The following is a 15,976-nucleotide window of genomic DNA, read 5'->3' as shown; positions in this document are numbered from 1 at the left end:
CGCAGCGTACCAGACATCCTTCCTCACATGCAGCTGTGCATGTTCACAGCAATAAAGCAACGTAACACCAGGAGTTAACTTCTGGAAGAGATGTCTGTGACTGAGCTCCTTACAGTGCCACTCCAATTACAAGGATACTGGCCACAGGAACAGAACTGGGAGAAAAAAACCTGAAATAAGTTTGCTCGATTTTCAGTTTTTCCACATGAGGAGCCACTTTGAGTTAGCTGGGAAAAGAGCCTGCTGTTAAGCAACAAGAGGGTGAGAGCCCAATTCAAAGGCAGCCAAATTCAAGAGAACCCTTCTATTGGCTCTGGAGAACTTTGGATGAGGCCCAAAGAAGGATCTGCTCTTGGGCAAGGTGAGGATGCCATTGGTGTCACCTCAGGGGCAGCTTCCACAGAGTTGAGGGTGACCTGTGGGAGCAAAAGGAGTTGTGCTCAACAAGCACTCTCTTCTCGTGGCACTGGAGTGAGGAGGCAAGGGACAGCATCTGAGCAGGGGGAATGGGTCAGTCACCAGCTGCTGTAAGGTCTGTGAGACAAGGCAGAGCTGTGGAAGGAGCAAGACATGCTGAGCAAGCGGCGCCGGACGAGGACTCACTGTTTCATGTGGCCCTGTTAACAAAGAAGCTACTCAGAGAATTCTGCACAGGAGAGGTGGGGAAGGGAAATCTCTGCACGAGTCCTGCTGCTTGCTGCCCTCCCCCTGTTTCCTGATCACAAATTGGTGTTACCTTACTGGCAGAAGTGCAGCTGGAGAATAGAAGGCAGCGTAAGACGTAGAAAGTATTTCTATGGTTCCTGCAGAGCACAGTTCTGCGGCAGAGGGGGATTGGTGTGAGCTGCTGCCTCCTCGTATTTTACAGGAATGACACTGTGGCCACACTGGCATACCTCACCCACGGATTTCTCTGCACACTGCAGGCTTTCAGCTCACTGCACATTAAGTGAGCCTTTAATGCTCAGTTTAGGAACTAGAAAGATCAGCATTTTAAGGATCTGATGATCTGTTGCCTGTGGAACTCAAGGACACTTTCCTACTAATGAAGAGGACATGGTACACTCCCTATCCCAACAACAGGAAAAACTCCTTCTAAAATCCTCCAGCAACACAGCAGCTTTCCCTGTGCAGCAAAAGGGGACGTTAAATGACCTATTCCACTTCACCTCAAGTGCAGTTTGCAGAGAGAGCTCCATTTGGACCAAGGCAAGCTGACAATTCTCCTCATAACTGTGACATTTCTCAGCACAATCAGGGTCTCTACGTTTGGGTCTCTGCAGAGCAACTCCTGCTCCCAGTTGCAGCTTTCTCAGTATTTTCCTTTTGCTGCTACTGTGCTTCAGAATGAAAGGAAGAAGAAAAGGAGAGCGGGAGATTGCTGCCCTTGCTGAAATGATCAGTGCAAAGCACTTTGCCTTGTGTGTTGCAATCAGACCCATGCAAGCACAGCTCTTACAGGTGCTTCCAGAAAAAAAATACACCAGTTTATCTCCTAATATTTAGAAGCTGAGATTGCCTTTAACTACTTGCACTCTTTCAAATTCAAAAACTACACACACAAAAAAATTCCTACAAATTACGTTAATAATAAAAAACACTATCAGCCTTTAAAATAAACTGATCTTACCTTTAAAACAGAAAAGTTGAAACATAGAAAAATTTAGAAGTGTGAGCTACTCACGAAAAGCTACACAGACAACTTAAAAATTCACAACCACCTCACTTTTCAAAAAAGAAATTTGAAGCATACACAGCATCATTGCTAATTGATATAAGTATCACTAATCCTAAATATTAAAAGGTAAAGAGCATAACATTACCATAAAATCTGCTGTTCACTTTTCACATTCAAACACATGCAACTGCTGAAGAGAAACAGCTTTCAAGTATTAACTAAGTTTCCCCTTGTCAGTATTAAGGGATAGCTCCATACTCAAGAATACCCTTGAATAAAAATTAAAGAATTTTGTAACTCCTTAGTTTGTTGGTAAATTTTCTACCTTTAACTTTATTCTTTTAGAGTTTCAGCTTCTCAGCAAAGGAGAATAAGCACTTATTCTATTTTATTTAGTGCATTTTTAATCTAATATTTATACCACCATTATCCCACTTAAAAAAAAACAAACAAAAAAAACTGAAAATATTCCAGTTCTGAACTAGCTATAGAAGTCAATGATAATCTCTTAGCAATAAAAAGACATTGCATCTGTATTTTTAGAAACAAATCCATTGGCCATTCATTTGGTGAGTAACTCCACACAATTCTTCATCTTTGCAGACAGAAGTTCAGAAGATTTGCAAATCCCATTCCATTTGAGATTTTTGACTTCAAGGTACACATGAGATGAGGCAGTACCTTAATTTCTAGCGCTGAGAACTGACATGCTGACTAATTACAAGTAAATCATGTACGTGTTAAAGATCAGTGTTCAAACCAAATACTACCTATATAGAGGTGAATGGCAGTACATCACCTCAGCCTGCACTGGGAGCTACAACACCACCAGGATGGCACCACCTCATCATGGGAACCTGACACTGGGGTGTGATAACAGGAAACTGATGCACAGAATCAGCAGGAAGATGTGGACACATCGTCTCCACACACCCACTCCCACCAGCCTAATGACTCTTTGCCACTAATTCCAGGGAGGCCTGGGTTTCTTGTCTATTCTCTACTAACAGGCTTCTTTTTTGCCAACTATTTTGCACATAAGCTCCTACTGACTTCAGTAAAAGGCCTTCAAAGGGCAAAAACAAGGAGGAGATTGTTCCGTCCAGATATTAAGATGCAAGAAGTTCACGTAGTAGCCATATAGTCAATTAAGCCATTGCTAAGCAACACAAGACACAATTCTTTCCCATTTACACAGATTGTGAAATTTATGCAGATTTAATGCTTGTTCTAAAATTATGAGTTTGGTACAGTGCTCAGAAGTATCCAATGACATTTGCTATACTGAAACAATGAGCATGTCATCAAGGCAGAATTCCTTCCCCATTCCCATTTGGTAACAAAACATATAATCCACTCTATGCATGTGCTTTAACAGAGCAAACACCATGAATGATGTTTCAGAGATACAGTATTACACCTACTGTTCTGGATAGCTGTCTTGCTTTTCTTTCCCCCTACTGGCAGCCTGACAAAACACTGTCAAAACCAGCGTTCAGAGTCATTTCTGTCTGATTAGCAAGTAGTCAAATATTTATTCATGATCTGACTCTGAATATGTCAGAACTGCATATTAAGTCACACAAATTTGTGTGCAACTGAATATTATTTATCTATTTTTGGAGGACTGGTATGTGTGTTCAGTTGGCTACTTCAATAAAAAAGGTTACCTAGGAGATGTAATCTGCTAATATCATTTTTGCTTCAGTTTCTCAAAGTATTTAAAAATGCTAATAAAAAAAAAAGTCTGTGGCAATGTTGTCAGAGACCCCACCAGTGGTCTCCACATTGGCAGTTCTACAAGGCAATGAGAAAGAGACACTGTGGATCAAAGATCTTATATCCTGCTCTTGAATTTTCATGCTTATTAGCATCCTTTTAAAGCAACAGTGCTTTGAACAAAGTAACCTACATAAAAGTCAATTTACTTTCTAATCTTAAGAAAAAACATGGAACAAAGAGCACAGATTTTCAAAATCTAAAATTATATCTTAAGTTAGCTGCCCATTATCCACCAAGTTCCATGTGTCTAACAGAAACTGGGATAATCTCTGCATGCACAGCTCTCCTCTGAAAGCCATACAAGTGCAGCAGTGACTCAGAAAATTATCCCACCAAGTGTCTCAAAAGGACATTCACACAGACTGCTACCCAACTCTAGTGTGGTACTTTCCACAAATAGTCTTCAAGTCACCTTCTAATAAAATTGTTCTGTCGATGCAATGACCACAATTTATACAAAGGAAGCAATTTTTGTACCTTCACGCTGGACGACAGTGGTAGAAACTGGAAGAGAAGTCACCCACAACTTCCCAGACCCATAGGCATAGACAGTCTGTGCTACACTTCCTCTAGTAGCAGGTTTGATGGTGCAAAGCATAAACTAAGATACAAAGTCAGAGATGCTAAGGAGCTTTCAGGATTACCCCACCCTGCAATAACACAAGGAATAGTTTCTTCCAGCATTGGCACTGTAAGCAAATATAACCATGAATTCCGTTACCAGTAGATTCTTTTTTGGGGGGAAAGAAATGCACTTAGGGCCTCACACTAAACCACTTGAGTCCAAGTACTTAAACAATTAACCAGGACTGCTTACACAAGCACAGCAATTTGAGGGATGGAGGTTCTTGGATGAAGAAAACTTGCACAACAACTGAAAATCCTCCAGCCCTGAGCACGTGTTTAACTAATTTGCTCAACTGGGAATGTAATCCCCATGTGCTCAGGGCTGAAGGATTTTCACTTGTTATGCAAGTATTCTGAAAAACTTCATACCAGCCTCCAGAGGAAACACACAGGAGTGGCTGGAGATAAGCAGCTGTAGGAAAGAAGTCTTGTGACAGAGATGAGCAAGGAAGAAGGATGAGTACAATGGAAGAAACAACCTCAGAATGTCTCGTTCCATCTTAATTTTGGACACAAAATATTTCACTGAAATTTCCCTTGAAAAAAAATTCTAAATAAAAATGCAGCTCAAGGAAAGTCTCCTCACTCCCCACTCCCCAAGCTAAAGAAACCTTTGTTGAAGAAATGCCAAATTTAGCATGACTTGAGTTCAGGGCAAAGCAGGGGAGCTGGTATTTCACGTGGTGGGACAGTGCTGGTGTGGCACTCCTCACATGTGATGGAAGCCAACAACCAGCATGGGACAAACTTAAGGAAGAGAGCAGGACAATGAAATCTCAGGCAGCTGAGGAAGCCCTCAGGCTGCAAGTGCTTTGAAGAGTAGAAGAGGAACCTGCCAGGGTGTTAGACGTGCTCTTACATGACTCCCTCTCAACTGCTGTCAGGGACAGGATTCTGAGCTAGATGGAATCTTGGTTTAACTCAGATTCTCTCTTCTTTTCTTTTGAGCACTTCTGAACAGTGAAAATAAAGGACAGATTTCTTGTGTAAGACAGCATAATGGGAATGCAGCAACAAGTAAAGCGAAAAAGGCAGGTCAGTGGACAGGAGAGTGAGGCACAGTGTGCTGACCTAACTGGAAATGCACATAATCATTGCTAGATCATGACTAAAGGTAAGTTTCAAGTTTTCTTTAGTAATGAGAAAGTAGTTAATGACAAGGTGTTCTCATTACTGCCTTGAATTGTATAATTTATAATTGGACTAAAAATGACCCTTCCAAAATTACTTCAGAAAAAGCTAAATTAAACCAACATACCTTGGCAGCTAACAGAGATTTGAAAACGAAAAGGTTTCTTAAATTTTCAACTCACTAATACTGGAGAAAGGAGAATTTTGTTTACAATACAGTGTAGCACTGACTCACTCCTCTGCATTCCTCCCTACCTAGAACTGATAAAAGGCTCTCAGTGACCACAGTTTCTTTTGGAAGGTTTATCTGCTAAAAACCTTGTGCACATGGACATGGATTTATGCAATCCAGCACTGTCATCACATCTCTCTCAGAGTCCTCTGTTCCCACTGGCTTCCTCTCAGGATGCAGGTATGTCAAATGAACAAGAGTACTGGGTGGAAAGAGATATCTCACTGATACTGAGATACCTTAATTTTAGTATTAGAAAGACAGTTCAACATCACTATAATGAGCAATATACAAAGTAGGTATTATTTCTTACTCCAGTATCCCTGAACATTAAGAAATTAAGCCTGCAGTAATGTATGAAGTTCAGGCCATACATTTAAAGCTTCCATTTCAAGATGGACAGGCACACAGATGTCACAGAAAGATGTGTGATATGCTGAGAATCCATTTTATGCTTCTGCAAGTTGAGATAAGACATCCTGCTCTCCTACTAAAGACTGGGCATGATTTGAAGGAGAAAGGGGAAGATTTAAATACCTTCAGAAATCATATTCCTACAATCTGAATGTTCAGAAAGGCTGGGTAAGGGAAGTTGTTCTATTCTGCTTTTCAGTAAGTCCCCTGTGTGAATCAAGTCATAATAAAACGAGATTTAGAACCAAGAGAAACAATTTTATCTAAACATGTGAGTTGGTCTCCACTCACACTGTAATCACAGGTGAAGTGGGTAGAGCAGCAATCACTTAAAATATATTTATAGGAACTCTTCTCAGAGAAATGGGACAGCCAGAATAATTGTGGGAGTTGCATTCATTGCTCCTTAAAACATATAGGTACAAGTAATATTACTAGTAAGTATCACTGAACTCAAAAAAGTAGGTAACAACCTGCCATAGTCACCGAGGTGTTCTGACATTTAGCACTTTACTATTAAATAAATAAATAAGTGATATATATACAAACCTCTTCTTTCGTTTTCTTATTTTCTGCTCTAAGCTCTTCATATTCGCCAATAGCTACACAAAGAAGAAAAAAAGAACAAAGTTAATATAGCAGCTCTTCCCAAATTAGCTCTCCATTTCATTAAATTGAAAACTCTTCTGTCTGCTTACACAGACTTCTTAAATAACATGGGTCATAAACTTCATTAATAGCCCATTAATGGCCTATGAACTGCATATCCTTCTAGAATTGAAGCAATTAGGAAGTGTCTGAAAAAGATGGTAGCTCCCAAAACAATCAATTTTTAATCAATGTGGAGTTAAACAATCTTATTGATTGAGTTCAAAAATTACAAAGTGAATATACTGGTTTGCAGTCACCATTTTAAACTCACAGTGGCTCAGGTTACAGATCAATGCCACAAAGCACAGCTAATGCAATACACAGTATCTCCAGAGGAGCTGAGCACCTTTCTGTATTTATTTATTAACATTTTCTTGAAACAAGAGTCCTACAAGAGAATGTTTTTGTTTTTAAACTCCACAGTGGAGATAAGAAAATACTGTAGAATTTGCCCAAGTTCACACAAAATCTCAGCTGCAGGGCCCAGCAGGAAAGGTTTCAACCCCCAGGATTCTGGAAGGCCATTGCTTCAAACCAGGAAACAATATGCAGAAACAATCTATCAGCTACCAATTAAACTTCATTTTACTGCATATCTTTGTGTACCTCTCCTAAACCTTTTACTGCCTCAGGATGCGCCATCACTGTCACAACTTCCCAATTCCATTCTTCTTTCAGTGTGTCCCATGTGGGCTTTCAGCCTTTGAGACCACAGAAACTTTACTGTCACTAGAAAGAAGCTGAATACACTTCCAAACTTAGGGAAACAAACCTTGCCAGAAAGGAACAGTGGTCAGCCTTTAAGGCCAACTGCAAGAGTGAAATGAAAAGACTCCTGATGTCACTATGGATCCTACTCTAGTCTATCGGTATCTCCTCAAATTTTAAGCTGTACCTAAAAGAAGCTATACTGGCACACAAATTTTATTTCAAGCTAACTTAAACCAGATAAAGGGTATGAATATATAGTTTTCATCTGATAATATCAGAGATGTTGTGTTTCCTCTTAACATCTGAAGACAAACACACAGAGTCTGATAGATCAGCCACTGAACACCCACCAGCCCTTTCCAGTTTTAGATAAAGTTCTCCAAACAAGAAGCTCTTAAAAAGTTACACTTCACATTGTTGTAGCAGTTCTTTTCTCCCTCCTCCCCAGCATTTCAAAACCTGCTGAAATAAAACTAATTCAACTCACTCCTGGAAGTGAGGTCTATGGCACCATCGTTCTGCTTGCCTTCAGCACGCAGCAGCAGTCAAGTATCTCAGAGGTATAAACCTCAAATTATCCAAATTTCTCTTTTCTCCAAAATTACATAGTTTCAGAGATGAAGTCTGGGATACACAGAGCAGAATTAGCTTCTGGGCTAGCAACTCAGAACTCTATTCCTCGTGTGCCCTGACCAGCAACCAGGTAATGGCAGGATGCTGCTGACTGACTGTATTAGCTAGAAAGGGAAATAGAGGAATGACAGAAATCTCTGAGCCAGAATTTCAGCTCTGCTGTGACCAACCAATGTTGAAAAATTTCCAAGGCTCTCCAAGAGAAAAAAGTTAAATAAAAACACTTGAAGCGAAGTCCATATGCAAATTCCCAGGAAAATCATTAAACAGATGGAAAAAATCCTCACTCCTGCTCATTCAAGTAAAAACATGTATCTAAAGAGTCTAAGGAACAAAATCAGGTTTATTAAAATTGTGCCCTGCACCCCTGCAGCAGGAAAACCAAGGTCTCCAATCCACCCCTTTACTTATCCCCACTTCTCTTTATCTACTCAAGATCCCTGCCCACCTTTCATAATCAAGAACCAAAAGGAAAAACCACGAAAGGCAGGAGACCCTGCTGCTGCAGCTGCTCTAGGACAGAGCACCTGAAGTGAAATGACATATTTCCTACACAGGAATGCAAAAGCTAAGTCTCCTGATCACTGTTCCACTTTCAAGCCATTTTCCCTGTAGGAAAGCAAGGGAAGACATTTCTAGCATCCAGATGCAAGAAAAGGAATGAAAACTGTATCAACAGATACAATTCGAGCTTCTTCATACTTGAAAACGGCTGTTTGCTCACCTTTAAGGCAAACTAATACTTGCTACCTGATACTTTACAATTGACTGAAAAATACAAATACAGATTTGCCCCACCCTTGCCAGCTCTTCCAATGCTCCCTGAACAGAGGGCTCTGAATCATCAGCCCTTAAGGCACAGATACAAGAATAAACTACCAAAAAATGAGAACACGAACTTACACAACACTCCAGTGATTGCCAGGGAGGGCTCACCTGTGTGAGACTGGGAATTAAACTGACTGTTCAGGGCAGCCCTCCCCTCTTTCACTGCAGATCCCAATCCATGGCATGTTTGTCATGGAATGCAAATAGAAAATCATCAGCCACTTCATGCTGCACTCACACAGCAACTTTCTTCAGTGTTTTGTTACTGTGCCCACCTTCTCACTGCCAATACAAAACTTTAGCTCTTCCCTGAATACAGCTGAGACCTTAAAATCAGATTGTTCTTCCAAGATGGGAAACACAGATCCCATCACACAGATTTCTGGGTAGGGATTTATTAAACACTAAATCTAACAAAAAGCATGCTATTTTTTATCAGGTCTGGAAATAGTAATTTTAAAATTACTACACGCGTTTTCTGGTGTGGATCAGATTCTCTGCAAAGGCAAAGGAAAAAAGTTCATGGATTATATTTTTTTTAATATTGAGGGGCGTTACTGCGAAGTTTTGATATGAAATTTTTCAAGTGTTTTATGTACAATAAAGTTTTAAGGCCATCTAAAGAAAAAGTCAGGAGTCTACATAACCTTCACTGAAGCACTAAGAGGCATAAAGGTAACAATGATCTCTCTGCTCTAAAACTACCTAGAACAATTAGTAGCAGGAGTGCCAGGCAACATTTCACATGTGCTAAATCTCATATAGACTCTTTAGCCTTAAAAACCCTCTTTTGTAGATTAGGAGACAGGAGTACCACTCATTTATAGATTGACAGACAATCAATCCTGTTGTACAAAGACTTCCCTAAATTTCCTCTAAGAGACAGGACTATTCTCTCTCCTTAACCCATGAAGGGACACACAATATCCATAACAATCACCTGAGCAACTGAAGATTTCTTACATGTCACCTTGACTCATTCAGATTATGCTGTACGTAATTTATCCTGGAATAAAGACATCTCTTACCAATACATTTGTGGTGAATGAAGTAAAAAAGGGAAGACATTTCACTAAAGGTGCTACTATAATTCCAGAACTATGTATCATTTTCTCAAAGAATCAATACTGTGGCATATACTGGTAGTAAAATGCCCATGCTGTACTCATTGGCCTCCAACAAATCCTGAATAACTGCAACAAATACACATCAGAGATCTCTTGGGATGCTGTTACTGTCTGACACTAAATTAACTTCATCCTTAGTAGAATTATTCCTGATACACAGTTGTACAATATATACAATTTATCAGTACATAAATCACATGTCTTTGCTTCAGTATGAGGACAACACTGCAACTCACTTCAAGAGTGAGGAGAGAAAAAAGCTGGAAAAAAAACCTGAATATTTTGGGATACAGCCCACCCAAAACATACTCCCAGTCAACCCTGCTCTTTCTTACTGTAAAACAGGAAAACCCCAAAACAGTCAACATGACTGAACATAGTATGTTCCTTCACAACAATCATCACACATATTCAACAGCTTCTCACTCCACAGCTCAGCTGGCCAGAGGGGACTGCCCTGTGAACAGTATCAGTGCATTTTATCTGTATTAAATTCAGTAGGTAACTCTGTATGCTGAAGCTCCTTTAATTATAACTTAGTCTTCTGATTTTTTTGAGAACCTCTGTCTCCTGAACTTGGATTTTCTCACAAAATAGAAGTATTATCTAAATTAGATGTTTTATATATTGGATACTTACTATGACTAAAAAGTACTTATTAGTTAAACAAGGTCATAAGGGTAAAAGTATATAATGACTATAATTCATAGTGAACAACGAAAAAGACTCCTCCATTTACACAGAGTAAGGTGGTAAGACTCTTCCTACTCTTTTTATTGAAAAATTAATCAACCCCTTTTCTAAAGCTGTATATTAAAAACACAAATTAAAGAAAAAAATCCCACAAACTTGAAAAATGTTACATGCATACACCTTAGCATTTATGTTGCAAGGGGGTGGCCTTTGAGCAAACTGAGAGCCCTTCGATGTCAAATCAATAAGTAATACCAATCCAGCATTTCAAACCTGCCTATTTAATCGAAAAGTAAGCAGAGCTGTCAAAGCAAATGTCACTATGGATACTTCCAGACTATGGACCAGGCATGTCTTTACGGGTACAGGCAGGAAGAAGAGCTTACAGTGTAAGAAGTCCTCTGCTCCAGATGAAACAAGCTATTCATATTAAGTAATTATTTGGCTGCTAGAAGTAAACAAACACCTGGTTTTTTGGATATATCATTAGAGACAGAATTACTCCTGTCAGCACCAGAGGCTTTAATGGAATTGCTGCCACCACACTCCTCCTCCCAGTGTACTCAGAGCAGGAAGAACTGGGCCAAGTGTGCTGTACAAACTCTCCCTCGAACAGCAATGGTCTTCCCAGAAGCTCAGCAGGCACCAGACCAGTGAGGTGCTGTCAGGAGGATAAACACAGTGATGGCTGCTGTGTATGAACACAAACAGACAGGTACTTGGGGAAAAAAGTCTATAGAGCAGATGACTAGAGCCAACAAGAAATTGCTCCAGCCATAAAAATTACTCATCTGCCACAAAGGAGAATAAATATACTGAACCACATTAAGACCCTGTGAATAGCATATTCTTAAACAATACTACTCTGAAATATTGCTGTCAGATTGTGAGTCTACTCTGCTCCTTAGAAGATACATGATATTCCTTTATTCAAAGGTTCTGACATCCTAAAAAGAGTTTGAAGATCAAATAGATCCTAATTAAAACAAAAAACAAAACCCCAAAAACCTCACCACAACAAAAAGCACAAATACAGAGGTCACAATGCTTGGGACTAGAGACTGGAAATCATCACACGTTATCAAATCCAGCCAACAAACATAGAGCAAGCTTAGATGTTTAAGATTTATTAAGAAAATCCAGATAATATAAACATGTCTAGTAAATATGTTATCAATAGTTGTTAACTACTATAATGCACAAAGTGACCAGAAATGTGATTATGACAGTGCTGAGCTGTAATTTTACCTAGTTTATAACTTCAGTTGTTTTGGTCACTGACTCCTGTTTTCAACTGAACAGAAAAGCGACTCTGGTGGAAGGTAACTCTGTCTTTAAGGGCAAAGTACCAGCAGTGCCAATAAAACCAAAGATAAACAAGGCAACCTTTCAGGCAGGTAATCAACTACTCCTATGATTCAGCTGTTAGTCAAGTTTGCTACAACTCCTCAGGTTTTACAACCAACCATTAATAATGCAAGATTTTGCCCAGTTGATTTGTTTTTGTTTTAAGTCCTACCCACAGGAATTATAAAAGCCAGTTGAATAGAAGTGTGCAGCATTGGAAATACCACTTTGTGTACAGTTAGGCATAGTGGTATTTATAGTAAATCTGCTTTATTAAACCAGGCCATCTCAGAAAATTGTTTGAGGCTTAAAACACTTTTAAGCCCTAAATATCATCAACACAGAGATCGTGTTTCCTCATGATGCTCACCTTAAACTTGGTAATGGAGCAAGCCAAAGAATGATCAGTATCAGGTATCTGAGTACAACACACAGGACTTGGAAAATTCAGCATGGGGGAAAGATAAGCGTATCTTGCACACAGAGCTTCAGTGTACTTGCTGTTCAGAGCTCTGCCAAACAGCCAAGTGAACCTGCCCAAGCCCCAGACAACTTCACAGCTGCCACTAAGAACTGATCAGGCAGCTACAGAACACCTGCCTCAGGTTCAGTCTGCCGACCTTGTTCAGGAAAAACATAAGCAGCAGTTGAGATGTGACAGCAGGCAGCCACCTACGCTGCTGCTTGCCTTCCCCTCTACCCTTGGCATCACTTCTCAGACAGTTCATTTACCTGGTTTCAGGCAAGTTTCTCAAGACTAGAAAAACACATCCTGAAAGAGAAACCAAACAAGGGCTACTGAATGAATGTCCTCTGAAACCCCTTCAAATCAACTTGTGTTTTTCAGAAATCTGACAACAGACCATAACATTACTGTGCTATGGAGCCATAATGCCACTTTGAACACAACAAAGGTACAAGTATGTATACTCATTACCCCAAATATTCAGAGACAGCATATCCTTGACCAACCATAGTTATTTTCAAAATAATACTGTTGTCTACATCTGGAAGCAATAAAGTGGAAAGAGACTTTCTAACCTCCTCTTTTTATGCTTCCTCTGTTTTACAGACCATCCTAAACTCGGGAAAAGTTGGTACCATGTAAAATAGCCTTGTTTTGTTATCAGTAAGAATGGAGGAGACACTATCTACTCAAACATACGGTATATAAACAGTAAGCAAATTTACTTCACTACAGTAACAATATTTAGGTTATCACCATTAACGTAATTTTATGCATCTTATTTATTTTCGTTGCTTGAATTTTTTACTGTGGACACCTCAGGCTTGTCAGTTAACAAAATTTAACTACTAATTTACCTATGTGTGCTACCATACCTTTTGTATAGTTTTAGATGAAGAACAGCAGATAGAGGAGTATTTAAATTTTTTTTCCACTGGATTAACTTTTGACCCATATAAAGCAACTTTGTCACCAGCCATACAATCACTAAAGCCTGTGTTAGCCTCACAACATACTACAACTCCTGTGTTTAGGGATGAAGAACCACCAAGAACAGCACCTTACGCCACTGGGTCTGCCAAGAACAGTTTCTATTTCAACAGCTCAAGTGTATCTGGGACAGCCAGTCCTCAAGTTACGGTAACTCTCCCTTGAACTAATTCCTGTAGGCCCCTAAAATTTTGTTAGACATTAAAAGATACCCAGCCTACTGGAGGAGAAGACTTTCATATAGCAGAACTAAAGCCCCACTCCAAACAATTTCAAGAGCCTGGGTTTTCTCTAAAAAATAACCCAAACTCATCTTTTTTGTAACTGATTATTGTCATTTTAACAACTGTCCTTTTGGCACAGACAGCTCCTCTTGAGGCAACAATACAGGAGGAAAGCAGTCTGTCAGCTAAAAACCAGATTTTTAGCCTTATTTTTTGGTCCCCAATTATCAAAACACACAGCTATACGGTTATTGTTTTACACCCATTGAATCCTGCCAAGGCAGAATCTAACCTGTGCAGCTGGTAATCATGGATTTCCAATGCTAAGTGAACAACCAAAAACGTAAGCACCAAAGCAGGTCATAAATAGTCGATAAATATTCAGATGAAATTTGGTTAGCAAAAGCTCCTTCTATACAGCAAAGGTGATTGAGTACATTCATGGCCAGAATAAATGACAGAAAAATGTGCGCTGATTACGTTGCCATAATTTCACTCTTTTACATAACTTTGTCCAGCGGGTCTTTTCCAAACAGCTCCTCCCAGGCTCACGGGAGAGCAGAACTCAGACGTGGGAATTACCAGCAGTGAATTAATTACAGCATGGCTACTTTGCACCTCCTGCACATGAAGTTGTGAGCCAGAAGGCACCGGGCACGTGATGCACAGTCTAAGCAGATGTCCAGAATTCCAATGGCTGTTAATGCTGGATCTTCAAACACTGCCTACCCAATCAACTAAGGCAGAAACTTTCCTGGATCAACCTGGCTGAGGAATAGACTGATCAATGGGGTCAAAAAATGGGCTGCTTTATGAGCATCCAAGCTCTTTACCATGCCACTTCTTACAGAAGATTAACTATTACAGTGTTTTAGTGTCCGAGTCAAACTATGCACTCAAGACACTGGACATCCACAATGCTGAGCTACTTGGACTGTTCTACAAAAGCATCGAAATTGGCTCACCCACCAAACCTGCCCAGGACAAGTGTTTCCTTTCATTTACAGTGGAGCTACAAAGGTTCTGCAGAAACTGACAGTGTTATCAGGGCGAGCCCTGAGCTACCAGCGGGAAGTTTGCTCAGTGATGTGAAGTGGGATGGCAGGTGTTGGATGGGCTGGGTTAGCACCAGATCCTGCAGCGCTGAGCGGGACACAGGACAGGACAGCAGGTCAGGAGCTGCCTGGCACCCAGCGTGAGGCTCAGCGGCACAGAGGGGCAGACACAGTTCCTCCTGGAGCAGGGCTCCCTGGGACCGACCACGCTGTGTGCCGGCCCTGTGCCCCGCCCGGCGGGCTGGCAGCACAGCTGCCCATGTGCGCAGCCACATCGGCCCCGCGACACCCCCCACGCTCTGCAGCCCCCGCAGCCCCCCGAGCGCACCTGCGGGGCAGCCGGGCCGGGCGGGCGCACGGGGAAGAGCCAACACGTCCTGCGCCCCCGATTTATTTCATTACGGCTTTTATTCCTTCGCTCCGCCTGGGCAGCGACAGGGACCTGTGGAGGGGCGCTGGGGGACGCCCAGACAGCGCTCTGTCCCCGCGCCGAGGCGGAGCCCCCGCCCCGCGGCCGAGCCGGGCCCGCCCGGGAGCCGCTCCGCGCTCTGCAGCGCCGGAGGCGGCGGCGCCGCCCGCTCCTACCTTGGTCCTTCAGGCTGGCGAGGCGCTCCAGCTGCTTCTCCTCGTCGGAGCTGTTCATCGTGCCCCGGCGGCTGCCCCGCTGCGCTCCGCCCCGGCGAGCGCCGCTGCACCTGGCGGGGCGGTGCGGGCGGAGCGGGCGGTGCGGGCGGTGCGGGTTGTGCGGGTGCGGCCCCGGCCCCGGGCGCGGCGGGCGCGGAGAGCGGCCCGAACGCCGCTCTGCACATGCCCAGACTCCCGCGGTGCCACAGTGAGCATGTGCGGGGGTGGCCGCGGCGGCTCCGCGGGCAGCGCCGGCGGGAGAGGCACACCCGGCACGGGCACCGGGACAGGGACATCGGCACGGGGACAGCGGGACAGGAACGGGGACCGCGGGACAGGGACACCGGCACGGGGACCCGGCACCGGGACCGGCAAAGGGACTGGCACAGGGACACCGGCACGGGGGACCGGCATAGGGACACCGGCACAGGGATACCGGCATGGGGACCGGCACAGGGACCCTGGCCAGCTGCGGGCAGTCACGAAATCGGTGAGGCTGGGAAAGACATCTGAGGTCATCGAGACCTGTGTGACCGAACACCACTGTGTCAGCCACCAAGTGCCACATCCAGCCTTCCCTTACACACCTCCAGGGACGGTGACGCCTCCGCCGCCCTGGACAGCCCATTCCAATGTCTAATCACACTTTTTGTGAAGAAATTCTTCCTGATGTCCAACCTAAACCTCCTCTGGCATAGCTTAAGCTGTGTCAGCTCATCCTGTCGCTGGTTGCCCGGGGGCAGAGCCTGACCCGCCCCTGGTA

General features: G+C 42.6%; 1 protein-coding gene across 1 annotated transcript in view; it reads right to left on the bottom strand.

Moving 5' to 3' along the window:
- The window catches only part of SHTN1 (shootin 1), a 62,410-nt gene extending 47,017 nt beyond the window's left edge, over nucleotides 1-15,393 (bottom strand). Inside the window, exons 1-2 of the mRNA XM_071563401.1 lie at nucleotides 15,175-15,393; nucleotides 6,414-6,466 (exon numbers count right to left, since the gene is read on the bottom strand). Of these exons, the coding sequence (XP_071419502.1) occupies nucleotides 6,414-6,466; nucleotides 15,175-15,232 (111 nt within the window). The 5' untranslated portion in view covers nucleotides 15,233-15,393. The remainder of the gene's footprint in view (nucleotides 1-6,413; nucleotides 6,467-15,174) is intronic.
- Nucleotides 15,394-15,976: the final 583 nt, after the last annotated feature.

This window comes from Pithys albifrons, chromosome 9 (genome assembly GCF_047495875.1).
Source record: "Pithys albifrons albifrons isolate INPA30051 chromosome 9, PitAlb_v1, whole genome shotgun sequence".
NCBI classification, from domain to species: domain Eukaryota; kingdom Metazoa; phylum Chordata; class Aves; order Passeriformes; family Thamnophilidae; genus Pithys; species Pithys albifrons.
This window is presented reverse-complemented; position numbering and strand designations above follow the sequence as displayed.